General features: G+C 38.4%; 1 protein-coding gene across 2 annotated transcripts; it reads left to right on the top strand.

Moving 5' to 3' along the window:
- The first annotated feature begins 6,796 nt into the window (after positions 1-6,796).
- On the top strand, positions 6,797-15,415 carry csf2rb (colony stimulating factor 2 receptor subunit beta). 2 transcript variants are annotated; one of them, XM_086290575.1, is made up of 15 exons: positions 6,797-6,839; positions 8,330-8,526; positions 8,859-8,976; positions 9,076-9,254; positions 9,345-9,499; positions 10,002-10,146; positions 10,378-10,510; positions 10,634-10,788; positions 11,555-11,688; positions 11,852-12,032; positions 12,150-12,243; positions 12,380-12,446; positions 12,576-12,655; positions 12,888-13,050; positions 13,803-15,415. In XM_086290575.1, exons 2-15 carry the CDS (start codon positions 8,421-8,423, stop codon positions 14,229-14,231), a joined length of 2,139 nt encoding a protein of 712 aa, XP_086146701.1. In that variant the 5' UTR covers positions 6,797-6,839; positions 8,330-8,420; the 3' UTR covers positions 14,232-15,415. The 2 variants fall into 2 exon arrangements, with proteins under 2 accessions (XP_086146701.1, XP_086146702.1); XM_086290576.1 differs by having other exon boundaries at positions 6,811-6,843.
- Positions 15,416-16,538: the final 1,123 nt, after the last annotated feature.

Raw genomic sequence — 16,538 nt, forward strand, 5'->3', positions numbered from 1 at the left:
GAATTCATTTGCTCAAGGACACTTCAGCAGAGTGGATGCTTGCCAATGCACAGTTTAATCCTAGGATTTCTTTTCTCCCTTTCAAAAAAAAAAGCTGTACTCAGCTATTTAGTGTACTGATGGTGTCTATTTTCATAAAAGACTGCTAAAATCAGCTTTGGCTGCAGTCTCTGTGCACAGCTGTTTCCACATGCTTTCATTCGTGTAAAGCTATATCATAGGTTATGTCTGCAATGTTTTCACCCAACAGGGTGTTTTCTCCATAAGTGTAGACTGAATATCCAAAGAAAGACTCCCATTGCACAAAAGCCACAACTAGTAATAAAAGAGGAAGTAATAATACTACATGCAGGCATAGACTCTATGCAGATCCATACATTCATTTTCTTCAGCTTATTTCAGGGCAGCAGCCTAAGCAGAGAAGCCCAGACCTCCCTCTCCCTAGTTACCTCCTGTAAAGGTGTTTCCAAGCCACCTGAGAGCTATAGTCTTTCCAGCATGTCCTGGGTCTGCCCTGTGGTCTCCTCCCAGTGGGTCATACCTGGAGCACTTCACCCAGGAGGTCCCCAGGAGTTACCTTGTCAGATGCCTAAACCACCTACTCTCAGCCCCTCAATGGCTGAACTCCTCACTCTATCTCTAATGGAGAGGCCAGCCACCCTTTTTTTCCAACGCTTGTTCCCGTGATCTTGTTCTTTTGGTCACTACCTAAAGCTCGTCACCATAAGTGAGGGTAGGGATGTAGATCGATCAGTAAATTGAGAGCTTCGCTTTTAAACTCAGCTCTTTCTATACCAAGACGGACCTGTACAGCGTTCGCATCACTGCAGCCGCTGCACCAATCCGTTTGTTGATCTCCTGCTCACTCTCCCCGCACTCATGAACAAGACCCCAAGATACTGTCTATGCAGATAGCATTTAAAATATTAGGTTTGTTGATATTAATGAATACTTATATAAATACATATACATTGCAACACTGGTTCTCATAGGACTTTCCAACCTGGATATCCTCAGAAAAGTTTTCCTACAGACACAGAGTGACTGTGGAGACATTGCTTTCTACACATTGTCTGCAGTGCAATTCTAGGCCCAGGGCCAAATACTGTGCTTCTATCATAAGGCGCTGGCATCACAGACATGATGAGGCCATAATATGACATGTGTAACACTTGGGTGGTTTTTTTTCTTCTCCTTTTTTTTCCAGTGCTTTTAAAAAGACTTACAATAGCCAGACTTACTGATAAAACCGATGAAAAAAAACCCCATTCTATCTAACAAACACCAAAGGAAATATAAGATTCTGAGGCCACAATTGACTAAACTGAGTAGATGAAAATTCACAGTACGTTTTGATTGGCTGAAATGCCACTGTATAGATGTAAAACAAATTGAAAACCTTGAAAACGAATCAATCAAAACATGCAAGTAGAAGAGGAAGCACAAAGAAGAAGTAGGGGGAAAATAATAAGTAGAAGGAAAAGCAAGAGGAGGGGGGAAAGAGGTCTGGCAGAACTGCTGCTCAGACGCCTAGAAAATCATTGACACATCTAGACTTTTCTTAATGTTATTTGACAGATTCACTGCTATCATTGCTTCTGTTAAGTCAGGGATGTCAAACTCATTTTACATCGAGGGACACATACAGACTGTTTTGGTCTTAAGCAGGCTGAGTGAAATTCCACTTTTTATCCATGTAAAGACGTTTAACTACACATTTAATCGCTGAGTTTTCCTAACATAAAATAAAGAAGTGTAAGGTCAACAGCACATCTATTTTTCTATATGATAAATGTGCAAAATTACAAAAAAAGCTCTGGTAGCTCACTGCCCAGACTCCCCCACATTTATAAAACCGAAGGCTTTTGTTGATTGATGAAAATTTTCTTATTTTTACCTAAATTTCGAATGTAGACAGAAAAGAAAACAGGAACCTTTCAGTCATTCAATTGTTTATCCATTACTTATCCACTTTAATGTAGTATGAATGGCTATGGGGGAACAGAAAAAGCTGTAAAAAACATAAAAATACAGTTAAGTCCAAAGATTTATGCCCCTCTTAACATTTTCCAAAGCCATCCAGCAGGTTCTGGCCCCTGGGCCTAATGTTTGACACTCATGTTCTAAGTTTAATACTTAACAGTGTTCATCTTTGAATATTAAAAGCATATGTCATATTGAGGTTTTAAACGTCATCTCAAGCTTTGATTTTTCTTGTTTTCAAGTGATGTAATCAGGCAGTAATGCAACTGTCCGGCTCAATTACAATATTAGTTTTTTGTCTATTTTCTGTGCATGCCAATTGATTTTTAAAAAAAGGGGGGGGGGGGGGGGGGGACAGAAGAAGACACAAAAACCACGAAGCACTGGGAAGTGGCAGACGTGCCTCTTCCAGCAGGACGCAGCTCAGTTTTAAGCAGAACTGCTTTGTAATTACTTTAATGTATCCTTATTGGGCACGTATGCCAATTTTCATAAGTTCAGTAATTGACTCTCTGCTTTTTCAGCTCTGGCACAGCCCACTCTGTCTCACACACTCTCGTATTGATCCCATTAGTTCACATTACTTTGCCTCAGAGATTACAACAGATTGGTCCATGCTTGTGTACAAATGCTGCGAGCGCTGATCTAACAGTTCGGGTTACAGCTACTTATTGTTCAAAGTAAATGTTTTTCCTGTTGAGAAACACAACTGAGCAATGAAGCTGCTTTGTCTGTGGAAATCCAGCTGCCTGCCTGTCCAAAATTAGCAAAAGAAGTAGTTTGTTGCTGTATCATTAAATGAAATTCTACATCATGAATTTGCTGTTCTTAACACAACAAAAGGCAGGAGTTCAAGTAGCATGTCATTATTAAAGTAAGGGGAACAAAGCATGACAAATAACAGTGACATTTAAAAATACTTCAAAAGAGTAAACATTCACACACACACACACACACAAAAAGTAAATCCTAATGTGATATCTGTCTTTTACTTTTTCGGTGCATTTGCCCGCAAGGCTAAACAGGATGCACAGCAGTTTGACTGCTGGTGCTGAAAAGGAAATAAGTTTCCTGTTGTTTTAGGTTCAGTCATGTAAATCATGTAAAATTATTTCGCTAGAGAAGTCACATTCCCACTTTAAGTTTTAACCACTACAGTTCCTTAGACTGTAGTCAAATTAAACCAGGCGTGCAAATATAGGAACCAAAGCACTTCAGATCTGTCTTGCCATACTTTTGTATTGTTTAGTGTGACACCTTAACAGTGCTTTAGCATTGGATGAAACTGTACCTGTGCCATAAAAAAGCCAGAGACAGTATGAAAGGAAGTTTTTTTTTAATTATTGTTTTTTTTGAGACTTTTATTACACCACATTGTTATTAATGTGAGCAGTTGTGCCCGATCATTCCGTTTTTCTCTTTGTGTAAAATAGCATCCTATAACATTTTTGGATGTGTCTAAGCTGCCAGCTGTCTTAAGTTCAAAAAACACAATATTCACTATAGATAGATAGATAGATAGATAGATAGATAGATAGATAGATAGATAGATAGATAGATAGATAGATAGATAGATAGATAGATAGATAGATAGATAGATAGATAGATAGATAGATAGATAGATAGATAGATAGATAGATAGATAGATAGATCGATCTTGAGCGAGAAAGATAGATATATAATTTATATAATGACTTTATATATTAGGATAATACCAATAGTAATCTAATAATCTAATTAAAAACACCACATTGTTCATTATTATAGATTAAAGCAATGGTTCCAACCCTTTAGTCTCCTCTTTATAAAAGAAATATAACATTTTAAGATGGAGTTGGGAGTGGTTCTTTCTAAAACTATTGGATAATTTCTAATAATAACCTGTCTGAACAAACAACAGAAGTAAAGCATATTTAAGTGCATGAACGAGCTTAAAGTAAGTGGTATGTAAAAAGTAAATCACATGTAACTGTTTACATATGTTGTGTTCAAATGATTTGGAAATAGTTACCTGGCAGAATTTTACTGGATAAAACTTTCCTAAAATGTGCTGAAATGAGCACTGAAATGTGCTCATGTGTCAGGTTTCTGAATTATGCATGAGACTGAGTCTGAATTCAATTACAGTTCCTGGGACTAATGTCATTTATTCGTCACTCAAGGAGAAACCAATTTAAAACCACACATCAATTTAAGTATGTGTAAGTTGCTGTACTGTGAATTTGTTCATCTTAACAAATACTTTTAGTATTTAGATTAAGATCAAGTGACTGTTTTTTGTTAAGAAGACCAAAAGTCTCTTAAACTGCTCTTCATCCTCCACCATCCATCCACCCTGCAGATCAACAGTTGTAGCTCAAGATCACTAGGGGGCACGGTCGAGGCTGAAATAAGCGGTGAGGAAAGCGACCTCAGAACATGCAAAACAGAAGAAGGACAAAAAAAAGCATCACATGTAGATTATTTATTTTAGAGTTGCGCTATTGATTATCTTGCCATATCAGGGGTGCAAAGTAAATGTTTTAAAGCTCTAAATTATATCTGCAGAGTATTCCTGCACATTTTGCATGGCATGCTTTGAAAAGCAAGACCTTTTAAAGTTACTACCAGATACCAGCTTTCTTCAAACACTGAACTTTCTCATGTTATTTTTTGATCCGCTTGATGACGCATTTCCAAAACAAAACGTAAGAATGGCTGTTACCTCTTGTTAGATCATACTTCATACTCGTCTTTTCTTGACTCAAACCTCAGGGCCGATATGTGAAGTTCAGCAAGTTGATTGGTCAGTTCCTCATCACTTCTTAGAAGCAAAGGGAGTTTTTGTTTACTTTATAAAACCTCTAGAGAAAGAAGCTATTCTAGTTTTCCCAAGTCGGCAGGACTCACACCAAACCCACACTGAAGTGATAACACTGACAGCTCTGTATCAGCAGTCACAAGTGGTTGATTGCTCATGATAGCATTTTTTTATGTAGCAAACAAGCTGTGCAAATTTATTGAAGACATTTAATTATTTTGACCCTCTTGCACATGTGACCTCTAAGAATATTTTGTGCATTGAACTCAATAAATTGTCCTTTTTTCGAGGGTTTTTTTTGTGAAATGTGTGAGTGAGTGTCATTAGCTGAAATGAGGAACTGGTCATGCGGTATCTAAGCTCATCATCAACTTTGTTCTGACTGAGGTGTTAAAGACATTTGTTGGCAGGAAGTTACAGTATGGGTCTAAAAATGAAAAAAGGAAAGAGATAAAGAAATAACACGAACTCTGTCATCTTTATATTGCTCTTGTCTTTTGACTCCAAAAAGTCAGTCTATTAAAATAAAAAGACATCATTTTTGCGTAAATGAAATCAATTGTGCAAAAAAAAAAGGAATAATAAACAATTATTCTCCTGCAGCAAGATATTTACTCCTAAAGAGCAAATACCCACATATGACTGTTCATGCTTAAGTGAAAGAAGATGTGAAAAGCTTGTGTGAGTCAAGCAGTTACTCAGTTTCAAATTTAGTTTGAGGAATCACTATTGGTAGGAAAGTGAAAAAAGTTGCGAGTGCCGATAAAAATTCAGTAACTTTATACATACGTAATAGTATACTGCCAATGTGCACATACTGCATATGTACTTTTTATTTAGAGTGCAAAAAGTGTGTGTGATGAGGAAGAGTGTATGTGGGGTTTAGAAGTCTAAATATAAGTGATTTTGTAACCAGAGGAGGTTATTTGATTGCGTGTTTTGACTCAACACTGTAGAACAGACTAGAAAGAGTCTAGCTCAAATTAGTTTCAGTACCATAACAGGACAGATCAGGAACTTTTTATTGAAAAAAATTTTTTATTTCTTTTATTTTAAACTCGTGTTCTCAGGTACAAACTGAACATTTCAATAAAGCTTTTCAAAATCATGAAAGTGAGAGTTTACTGTATATTTTAAGGGGGAAATATCTGTAACCTCATCTAATCTAATCTAATGTACATTTATCTGACAAAAAGATGTGAAACTCTACCCACTCAGGAGATGTGGGCGTTCTACATGTTATAACACTGAATGATCATTATTTGATGACATCTTCATCACGCCCACCTTTCAAGTGACTGCAGGAAAATATAAAGTATGAGAAGAAGCAGCTCAGAACACATAATGCTTTAAATCAGAAAGCTGTAAAACGTGGATTCAGTGCTGATGGCTTTAGGACGTAAATATGTGGTGTATCCCGAATGTGATACTGAGAGGCGGAGGTTTCAGGAGCCTGTGGTAAAGCCACATAAATAAAAATTTGCCATTATCTGAAGGGATGTGGTTGGTTAACTGCTTAAACGTTGGCTGGCAGATCTTGATAAGGCCTTATCGCAAAACCAGAATATGTACTGTCAAGATTTTTACTTTGTTTTGTGATAACTTTCGCCATCCTGAAATAATTACCGTTTTACACGTAAGCCAGAAATTTGTTGCCAGAAACTTACTTATTTCTTACTTATTATTGTGACTTGCTTACTCATTAGAACAGTTTTTAATGTTTTCTGTGTCCTCGGAAACAAAAACATGAATCATACTTGTCATTTCTGAATTTCATAAACTTCTGAACTAAACCAAAAGCCTCCACTGCGTCTTCCTTCTGCACTTAGGCTTTTTTCGCAAGAAGTGTTGCAATCCGACAGCATGTTTTTAGAGCTTGTCATTTAAAACAGCTGATTATGCATTTGACGTGAAGGTGACATTAAATGCTACTGTGGACAGAAAAGGGGAAATTGAACTCGTCACAGAGGAAACTCCCACAGACTTCTCGGCTGGCTGACTAGAAGGAAGCCACAGTGAGAGAAGGACAAAGGAAAAACAGCCTTCACAATCTATGGTAGGTAAGTGAGCCATTTATTTTATACACCCTTGCACTGTGTTGGAGATCATGGGTGAGCTAGGAAAGGGGTGAATGCTTGCCTCTCACAAGTGCTACTTTTTCACAGCTAGAAAATCATGTTGCTATATTATTTTAAAAGTTAATGACCTCTGATGTGTGAGCATCAGCCCTATTGAGAAATAATGATAAAAATCCACAAAAGTCAAATACACAGGTTTGCTTTTTGGGCTTCATCAGAGCTCATTTTAAAATGTGTTGAGCTCATGAAAGCGGACATGAATTCCCAGCATATGTCATCCTGTGACTTCTTCTCCTTTGATTTGCTCAGAATTTTCACAATCAGATGAGAAATTGGCTGAGACTCTTCAGAAACATGCGCACTTCTCTTTATGAACGCTTAAAATATCGCCCAGAAAATACAGTGAGTGTACAAAATGAAAAAAATAGCTTAATACAGTAACATACAGGTGTTTCCAGGTGCTGTGGGGTTTTTTGTTTTGGTTTTTTTTTTTTTTTTTTTTTTTACATTTACATTTTTTACTTGTGCTATTTTCTGAAAATCATTCTGTCTTTGATTTCAACTCAACTGATGGTTTCCACTTCTACAGTGTGGCCTACTGCACCTCTGACAATAACAGGTTGACAAGGTTGTTTAGTTTCAGAGTGAATACTGGATTCCCACATTCTCCTGAACGGGGGTTCCCCCAACCTTCTACTGTAAACAGCAGCTCTAAAGGCAGAAGTAATGCCTGAGTGACCCTTAAAATCCCCCGTTGATATTCTAAAACAATGTACTGAAGTCTTTTTTTCCCTCATTTTTCTGTAACTTTATTACCATTTCAGGTTGCATTCACGTTTTTTATGATTGTACATCAAATTTTATTTAAACATGTTGAGGGATCAATTAAAAAAAATGACAAATGCATTTCACAAAATGTCATTTTGATTTAATTTGCATTTATTTGTCAAAAATGTACAAGGTTTTACTGTTTTTACATTGTCAAAAAAGTGGACGCAACATGAATCAATTGATTTTCTTCTTGCAATGTGGGTAAAAAAATTGATTTTTTTATTTTGTGTTTTTTACATTTAGTCATTGTACGGTGTTTACATATCTTTAAAACATAAAAAACAGACATTTAAAACAAAAAGAAAATGCCCACCACCACCCCTCACTCATACACATACACATATACAAACACCCACACATACGCACACAACTTAACCATACATATGTGTGGCGGTGTGTGATCCCCAGTGTGTTTATTTCTTTTTATCTGCGTCTATCACATGTGAGAAAAAGAGATAAGAGAGAGGCGGATGTGTGGTGACATCCCACAACAAGCAGACACTCAAAGCGGAAGAATGCTCGTAGTGTGGTCATGACTCATTTGTTCATTGTTTCTAGTAAATGAACTAATTCTTCTCCCCTCTCTCTCTCTCTCTTTCTGCCTCGCACACTGCCCTCTGCTCCGACTTGTCTTCAGACTTCTTGATGATATCAGTAAAAGCAGTTGGACAAGTTTCGTGAGGGCAGCTCATAACAAAAGGGCCACCTTGCCCTCACTGGGCGCAATAATGGTGCCTCTCTTCTGGCTTCTGCTTTTGGCAAAGCTTCCTAAGCTGGCTCTTTTCTCCGGTTCAGATCGTTGTGTAATCCAGGAGATCAACAACTCACAAAATGGTAAATATATGCCCGGTGTAATTGTTTTTCATTTTTATTGTACTTTCATTTTAAAATACAGTGACTTTTGCATATTTAGCTTATAATAGTTTTTCATGCAAATCGTGCCATAAGCACCTAAAATCTGATAAAGGTTCTGAGGAAAAGTAAAGCAAAAAAGGCTAACTGTCATATGAAATGTATTTTGTTATGAAAGGTGAAGTGTAAGAATATCTTAACTGTTTTTTTTTTTATATAATTATAATCATTTTGAGTTGAAGATGACTAAAGATTACAGGAATACAACAAAGCGACTGCCCGATTACCTAAAATGCTTTTCTTTTTCTGCTCAGTGTCTTCAATACTGGAATCATTACAATGCCATAATAACTACATGTCCCTTGTCCACTGCAAGTGGAGGCGACACATAAACACACAGTTGGAGCTCTGGGTCGATACAGGATCTGGAAGGTAAAAAAAAAAAGGGACAAAAGACGTGAAGAAGCAAACAGAAAAAAAAGATACATGGGACGCCTTTTTCAAGGAATAACTGTGTTCATGTCCTTGCAGGGAGGTGAAGTGTGAGCCATTTGATCCTAGAGATGCAACTAAGCACAGGGATGTCCGCTGTAGATATAAAGCCAATGCATTTGGCATCGGCTTAAAACACACCGCCTTCTTCCTCCAAAACAAGACTTGTCTCTCCTCCTCCTCTGTCCAGCACAAGACTCTTCATCTTTTACAGCACCGTGAGTTTAACATTCATTCTGTTGTGCTTCCTTTAGCATTCAAGTGAAACTAAACACTCAGGGATGTTGTGCGCGTTTGCATTTTTACAGTGAAAGCACTCCCACCAGCGAATCTCTCCACGCACGATGCAGCTGATGGTGGCCGAAAGCTCATTTGGTCCAGCCCCTACCCTCCCTCCTCATCCCTGAACAAAAACCTCACCTATCAGCTCAGCTATAAGACGCACAGAGAGGACAACTGGGTGGTAAGCATCGCGCATGCAAGCTCATAACTGGATTGAAAATGCCTCATCTTTGTAGCACGTCAGTTTAACTGAAAGGTCGAAAATAGAAACCGAGGTAGCATTTAACACTCTTCATACTTCCTTGCAATATATTTAGCAATAATAATGAAACCAGTGACCTGATGCATATAAATCACATTTTAGATTTCCTCTCACAGGAAAGCTTCAAACCTACGAGACCCTCGAGTCAGAAGCCTGGCAGCTTTAAAGAAATAGAAAAAACAGATTAGGATACACCTGGGGAGGTTCTGAATTCAAACATAAGCATACTAACACATTCACAGTTTGGATTTAAACAAATAACGCAAACATACATTTACATTCTAGGTAGCTAAAAACCTGGAAAATAAAATAAGGATGCACATAGAACTCAGTAGCTGATCCAAATACTTTTTTAACCTTGAATAAATGTCAACAAATAAATATTCCATAAGCCACTCACAACACCTGATTCTCTTTGCAGACTGTGAATGTCACAAACACCAGTATGACACTTGAGAGGCAGCTGTTGCGTCCAGGTCACAGGTATGAAGCCAGAGTGAGGGCCTGGGCCAGCATGGGCCTGTGGAGTGACTGGAGTCCTGTGGTGACCTGGCACACTAAAGAAGGTAAATTAAAGAAATCGGTTCAACTTCAGCTCTGAATAAATTGGTTGGCATGTTTAATATATTGAATAATTTTGCACAAGTAGTGCCTTTTCCTTCTTAAGGAGACCCACACTCTTATCTGCTTTCCTCACATTTCTAATCTTCTCCCTCTGTCCAATTTTATTGGTTAGAGATAAGTCTGGGGCTTTGCAGCTGTTGTTATTAGCTCTTTTTTTCTCTCTTGGGCCACAGACTTTGGGCAGCTTCCCACTTTGCATTGTGTACTGGACGGAGAGAAGGAGGTAACATGTAGCTGGGAAGTGAGCAGAGAGCTGGCTCACATCATTACCTACCAGCTGGCCTGTCGACACAATGAGAGTGCGCCGTAAGTTGAGCGTGACGCTGGCAACACCACCTGGCTGGAAATTAAAAATGCACCTTCATCATTCGTCCATCCATTTGTCAGACCGTTCGTGTCATTTCCTCTGCTTTCAACCTCTGCTTTCAGGTTTGAGAGATGTTGTTTGAACCCAGCAGTCACTTCTGACCTCACCAGGATGATGCTGAGGTACAGCTGCACACTGTCTGTCACAGACCCAGAACATCTGCAGCTGAACCTCCAGCCAACACACAGTGCCAAGAGTTTTAAACTCTACCAAAACAGTGAGTAACCATGTGACTGGAGCTACAGCATTCTGGTCGGGTGCTCCAACCTGGGAATAATTCTTGTTCTTCTAAATTCCAAATCCACACTCAAGGAGCGCTTAGAAAAAAGGGTCTTGATTGAGTAGCCCCACCTACTGTTTAAATAGCACTATTGCACCCATGCCGTACCCAATAGACTGTGTACCCAATATATATGTATGTATATAGATAGATAGATAGATAGATAGATAGATAGATAGATAGATAGATAGATAGATAGATAGATAGATAGATAGATAGATAGATAGATAGATAGATAGATAGATAGATAGATGCTTAAGACCCCTTTTGGTACTTTCCACTACAGTCTGTCATGACAAAACAAACAAGCACACACACACACACACACACACACACACACACACACACAGTAACTACACCCTGTGGGGCTTATTTATTGGCATAATGCATTCCCTAAAGTTAACCAATGAGCTTAAGAATGAATGCCTAATGGCTCAGACGTGAAATCTAAAATCTAATTTTATCCTAAAATTTAATAATACCCTAAAAAATTAGCATGGGCTAATTTTAGTCTTTACAGTAATACAAGTCCTTACAGGTTGGTGGGCAGTAAGATTAAAGTCCCCACTTGGCAAGATAAACGAGTGCAGACACTAAATCACAAGGCAAAAGCGATACCACACACAGCTGTTAAATATGCATAAAACTTTCCACAATAACTTTAGCTATAAACGAACTTCTCTGCATTGCTCTTATTCCACAGTTCGTCCCAACCCCCCACAGCATGTAAATGTGAGGGAAGAAGACAATAACTGGATCGTGAAATGGACCGAACCAAACAAGAGTCAAAAACACGGCCTGTATTATCAGGTCCTTTATTACAGGAAACAAGATGAGGTAAGAAGCCTTACTATCAGTGTTTGTTTTTTTTAATCTTGATAATTGCATTGGAATTCATTCCCATTAACTATAAAAGACGTACTAATTTAAAGGTGACGTAACTGAAAAAAATAACAAAAAATCAGGTACATATATATATTATTTATTGGGGTTTTTTTAGAATTCTTCTACGCTACTGGAAGTAAGGGATTTAAGTTCTTGGACCATCCTTGGAAAATGTTTAGCCCCACTCCAGGATTACCAGGTCAAAGTTAGGTCATTGGTTGTCCCTGGATCAGGTTCAGAGTATAAAGGAACCCCATCAGAATGGACGGATCCTGTGGAGTGGACCACTAATGAAGGTTTGTGGGCTTTACTTTCAATATGTTTAAGCTTAAAACTTAAAAAAAAGAAGCATATCATGATTCATGTCATTCCCCCAATAACACGATCATTAATTCTGTTTTCCGCACCAACAGTCTGGTCCCCCACAACCTGGATCTATATACTTATCACTGTAGCAGTGGCTCTAGTCTTCCTCATTCTGTACCGCACTATTCCAGCTTGTCGAAGGTACATTATTTGTGTAAAGCAAAAATTAACTACTGCCATCAAAAGTATAAATAATGCATTTATTATGTTCTAATTTCATAAGAATGATTTTTTTAAATGATAAATTAACCCTATTTGCATAAATTTTAACCACTAGGAATGTAATTGGGTGGGTGGACTCAGTTCCTTCTCCAGGAAAAAGTAAAATCCTGTCAGAGTTGATGGTAAGACTTGTTCAGTTTACAGTTTGCTGTTTTTTTTGCTACTTCTTTATCTTTATATAAATGTTGCACACTTGCTGTTTTTATATGTAAATGTGTTTCCTTTTTTCTCTACATCTATTTGCGATCCAGTCCCCCGGCAGTCGGACCCTTACGCAGACTGAAAAGCTGTATATTTGCAAAGTGCAACAACTGGACGTCTTATCTACATGGTAATATGTTTCACACTTGACCTGTCCGGAGGTCTGCACATTTTTTTTTAGTAAAAGAAAACACTTTCAGCATCAGTGATACTCTATAGCTGTTCCCTTAGATAACTCACACAGACAGACCGTTCAGTGCTCCTGAATGTCACCAATCACTGGGCGTAGCTCCCAGAAAGTGAATTGCAAAATGACGAGCTGTTACATAAATCAATAAAATTCTTATTTTCTTCCCCTGTAGCTCATCACAAGCTTCGCTGTGGCCGACCAAGGACACAGAAAAAAAGTGCCTGGATCAGGATGAGGGTTGCTGGAGCTGTGATAACCTGCCCTCTCCTACTGAGGAGGTTAACGTCTCTGACACTTCTGCGATAAGCTTCACCGGGCCATACATCCTCTGTCGGGTCAGCTGCTCAGAAACTCTAACCAAGTCATTTGTCATGTGTCCAGAGCCTGAAAACCAAAAACATGAAACTCAATTTATATTAAACTAGCCTTAATCAATTTTGCATATCCACATACTGTATGGACAACTTTACTTAATAGTTTTCTTGCTAATAGTTAGATGAGAAGAACACACTTTACACACTATATTGTCTAGAATTTTAGATAATTTCTTAATTAGGTGCAATGATAGAAAGTCTCTGGTCCTATTAAAAAAACATCCCTGTAAGCTATATATGAACTAGATATAGCCACTGTGACATTGCCCACTGGTTTAACGACTGATAGCCTGAACCTTTGAGTTTTAACTGCAGCAGTTGTTGCATCAGTAAAAGCACAGCATGCAGTTCTGGCACTTTGTTTTTATTTTTTCCAGAACAGACACACAAAACAGAATGTCACCTATAGCGGTGATGGGAAGTGCCAGGTTAGCAGTTTCCCACTGATTCCGGTGTTTGTGCTAAGATTTTTGGCCGCTTAATTCACAGAGATGAAAGTTGTACCAGCCGTTTCATCGAAACAGAAAGTGAAGATGTAGATTCGTAGAAAAACACCAAACTGTGCCCTTCATGAATGTGTCAAATAAAACTGTGTTACTTGAATCTATGTATAGCAAACCATAAATGAGCAAACATCACTGGTAAAGATAGAAAGAAAAGAAAAATTAAGGCATTTGATTGAAGACTAAACAGCACTGTTTCTTATCTGACAGTCGCCGGAGCCAGCCCCCGAGTCAGTGAGTGTCAAGGATGAAGAGATGGACACAGAAACCCCGTCAGATGACTCTGCATCGCCTTCTCCTGTAAATTTCACTCTTTTCGGCGAAGGCTATGTGTGTCTGCCCAGACACAGCAACTCCAGATCCACACAGGACCTCATGTCCCACTGTGATGAAAACACGAGCACACACTGGTGTGACAGTGCTGAGCAGGACCAGAGGTGCAATGATCCAACACCATGGCTCGTTAACTCGGACATCAAGCCTGGCTTTAGCGAGCCCACCGTTGGGGGCAAACCGCCAGAATACACGCCAGGACCTTTCACCCACTGGCCTGAAGGGGCCACCGTACAGGCGTCAGGGTACTGCCACCTCCCCACAGCCTTCATGCAAGAGCAACGCGCTAGCCTGCATAATTCATAGGAAGATTTTATCAAAAGAGGACCTATCACTTTCTCTGCACATGAAACAACTTTCTTTTTGCATAAACTTTTCACTTTATTCTGAGTTACTGATGCTTCAATGTGAAAAAAAATTCCTTCTAGCATTTTTGAGAAGCTTTGTGCCTGTTTTTAATCTTAACTGACAAAGTGGCTCCATAGTGTAGTGGCTTATAGAAAAGGCGAAAGATCTCAGTTTTGATCCCAGAAGGAAATGCAAATGACTCTGGAGTTGTGTCAGGAAGAGTATCCAAAGAAAAATCAAATATACTGAAGTGTAGTTTAGTGTCTCACCATTTGAGGGCAATAGTGAGCCAAATTTTGTAGGTGGTCTATAAGCTTGTGAGGGATAGAATGCAATATTATGGGAAGCAAACTAAGCCTGTTCTTTGAACTTTTTTAGATAATTTCCTGGCATAGACGGGGATGGTATGTAATCCAAACGTAATCCAAAAAGCAGCCATGCAAAACAGCTTTCGTGATTCTCAATGCATTCAATTTTTGTTCTGCCTGTGTCTAAGCGTTGCACCATCTTTTCAAATGCATGGCACCATCATTTTACTTGCCTGTGTAATCTTTCAGCGTAATGACAGCCTTTCACGCAGGATGTGCACATTTAGCCGCAGACTCTAAGAACTCAGTTGAAATTTAGTCTTCTTTTATTACTTCCTCTAATTCCTTGTTGCCTTCACAGCTGAAGGGACGCAACTATGTGAACTTAACATCATGGAAACAGTGTGTGCTGTACGTTTGCCAACTGTAACATTCACTGTGGTCATGTACAATATGCGTGTTTTGCACAGAGGTGTCTGAGTTGAGACCTTGTTGTCAGTGTTGGAGCCTAAGTGTTGCCAAAGGTGTGTAGAACATGTCATCTGCATTGTGATGTGCTGATTGTGCTAAGATAAGCATAACCAGTGCCGTGTGCAAAGGTTTTAGTTTAGAACTGACGTCAGCAAAGGCACAGAGACGTAAATCTAAACACATAAAGTCTATTTTAATGTAGGTAATGGCAATCAAAGGTGAAGGAGCACAACTCTGCCTGTAAATACAAAAGAACAGAAAATAAGAAACGTTGGGCTGCCAAACTATGTAATATATATATATTATAAATGCACTCTGTCTGTGGATGATCTTTATGCTGAAGGAAATAAACTTGTGTAAACTGCTGTCAGCTGTAATTAAAAGAATATTATATTTTTGCTGGGTTTCTGTCTTAAATTCAATATAATGAAGATGTGACCGAAGGTCCTTAAGGTAGAAGACAGTTTGACACAGTGAAGATGCAAAGAAATATCAAAAGTAAGATGTTACTATTACTGATGTACCATTATGAGTACGGCTAATATACTGAAAACACTGATGCATTGAAGTGCATGCTTTATTATGGCAGCTGGTCAAAACTAGACTATAAAAAACTTTGTAGTTGTCCACTGGATTCATTCAACTGTGATGAGATTTCCAGTTCAAGACGAACTGAGTCTGCATAATTCTCAGACCAGTGTGTTTCAGTGTGGGGACAGTGTTCTTTGCGGTGCATGTCTCTCTGCTTTCTCCAATCATAAGCTGCATCTCTGTAGCCAAAGCGCTGATAATCCTTCTTCAGGTTGTCCTTATTTTGTAGTTAAATTCATTCGCATGCAATACTAGTAATTCTGGATTCCTGTTGAGCAATTTTATAGCACTTAAGCATTATAGCATTAAATATAGGTTCAGTTTAGGCTATTTGGGGCATTTGTTAACTTACTCAATAGCTAACTCAACAATTGTTGAGATTAGTGTTGTGTGGCCCAAATATAATGACAAACATTGCAACTGGCTTATACAAGGTGTACTTGTGTTTTGCATTGAGGCAGGCAAACTTACCTGTCCATTAATGAGATCAAATGTGGCCCATAAAAACAAGGTGAGGAAAATTCTTTACAATGTAGTTTTTTAAAAGCTAGGAGTAGGTGTGCAGCTACCTTTTCTTAATATAGCATGGCTTTTTTTAAGGTTTTGTGGTTGATTTTTTTTTTCAGCTAAGTGTGAAAGTACCATTTATAGTCCAGCCATTGTTAGTGCAGTACTGTTACTGAGCAAACATACAGAGGTATGACCAAAGCAAATGTAGGCTGGCATTGTGTTTATTTGTGTTTTATAGGAAAAACCCCCTACAAATTTTAAGTTCAGGTTTAAAAGAAATGAAATGTTGTGCAGCATAATTGTAGTTGTGATCATTTGCATTTTAACACTTTCATATTCCTTGCCTGTTTTTTTAATGCACAGAAGCATCCACGTACACAGAGAC

Source organism: Aulonocara sp. 'chitande type north' Nkhata Bay, linkage group LG4 (genome assembly GCF_057382095.1).
Source record: "Aulonocara sp. 'chitande type north' Nkhata Bay isolate Kocher_YH1m ecotype deep benthic linkage group LG4, A_spYH_male_GT1.1, whole genome shotgun sequence".
NCBI classification, from domain to species: domain Eukaryota; kingdom Metazoa; phylum Chordata; class Actinopteri; order Cichliformes; family Cichlidae; genus Aulonocara; species Aulonocara sp. 'chitande type north' Nkhata Bay.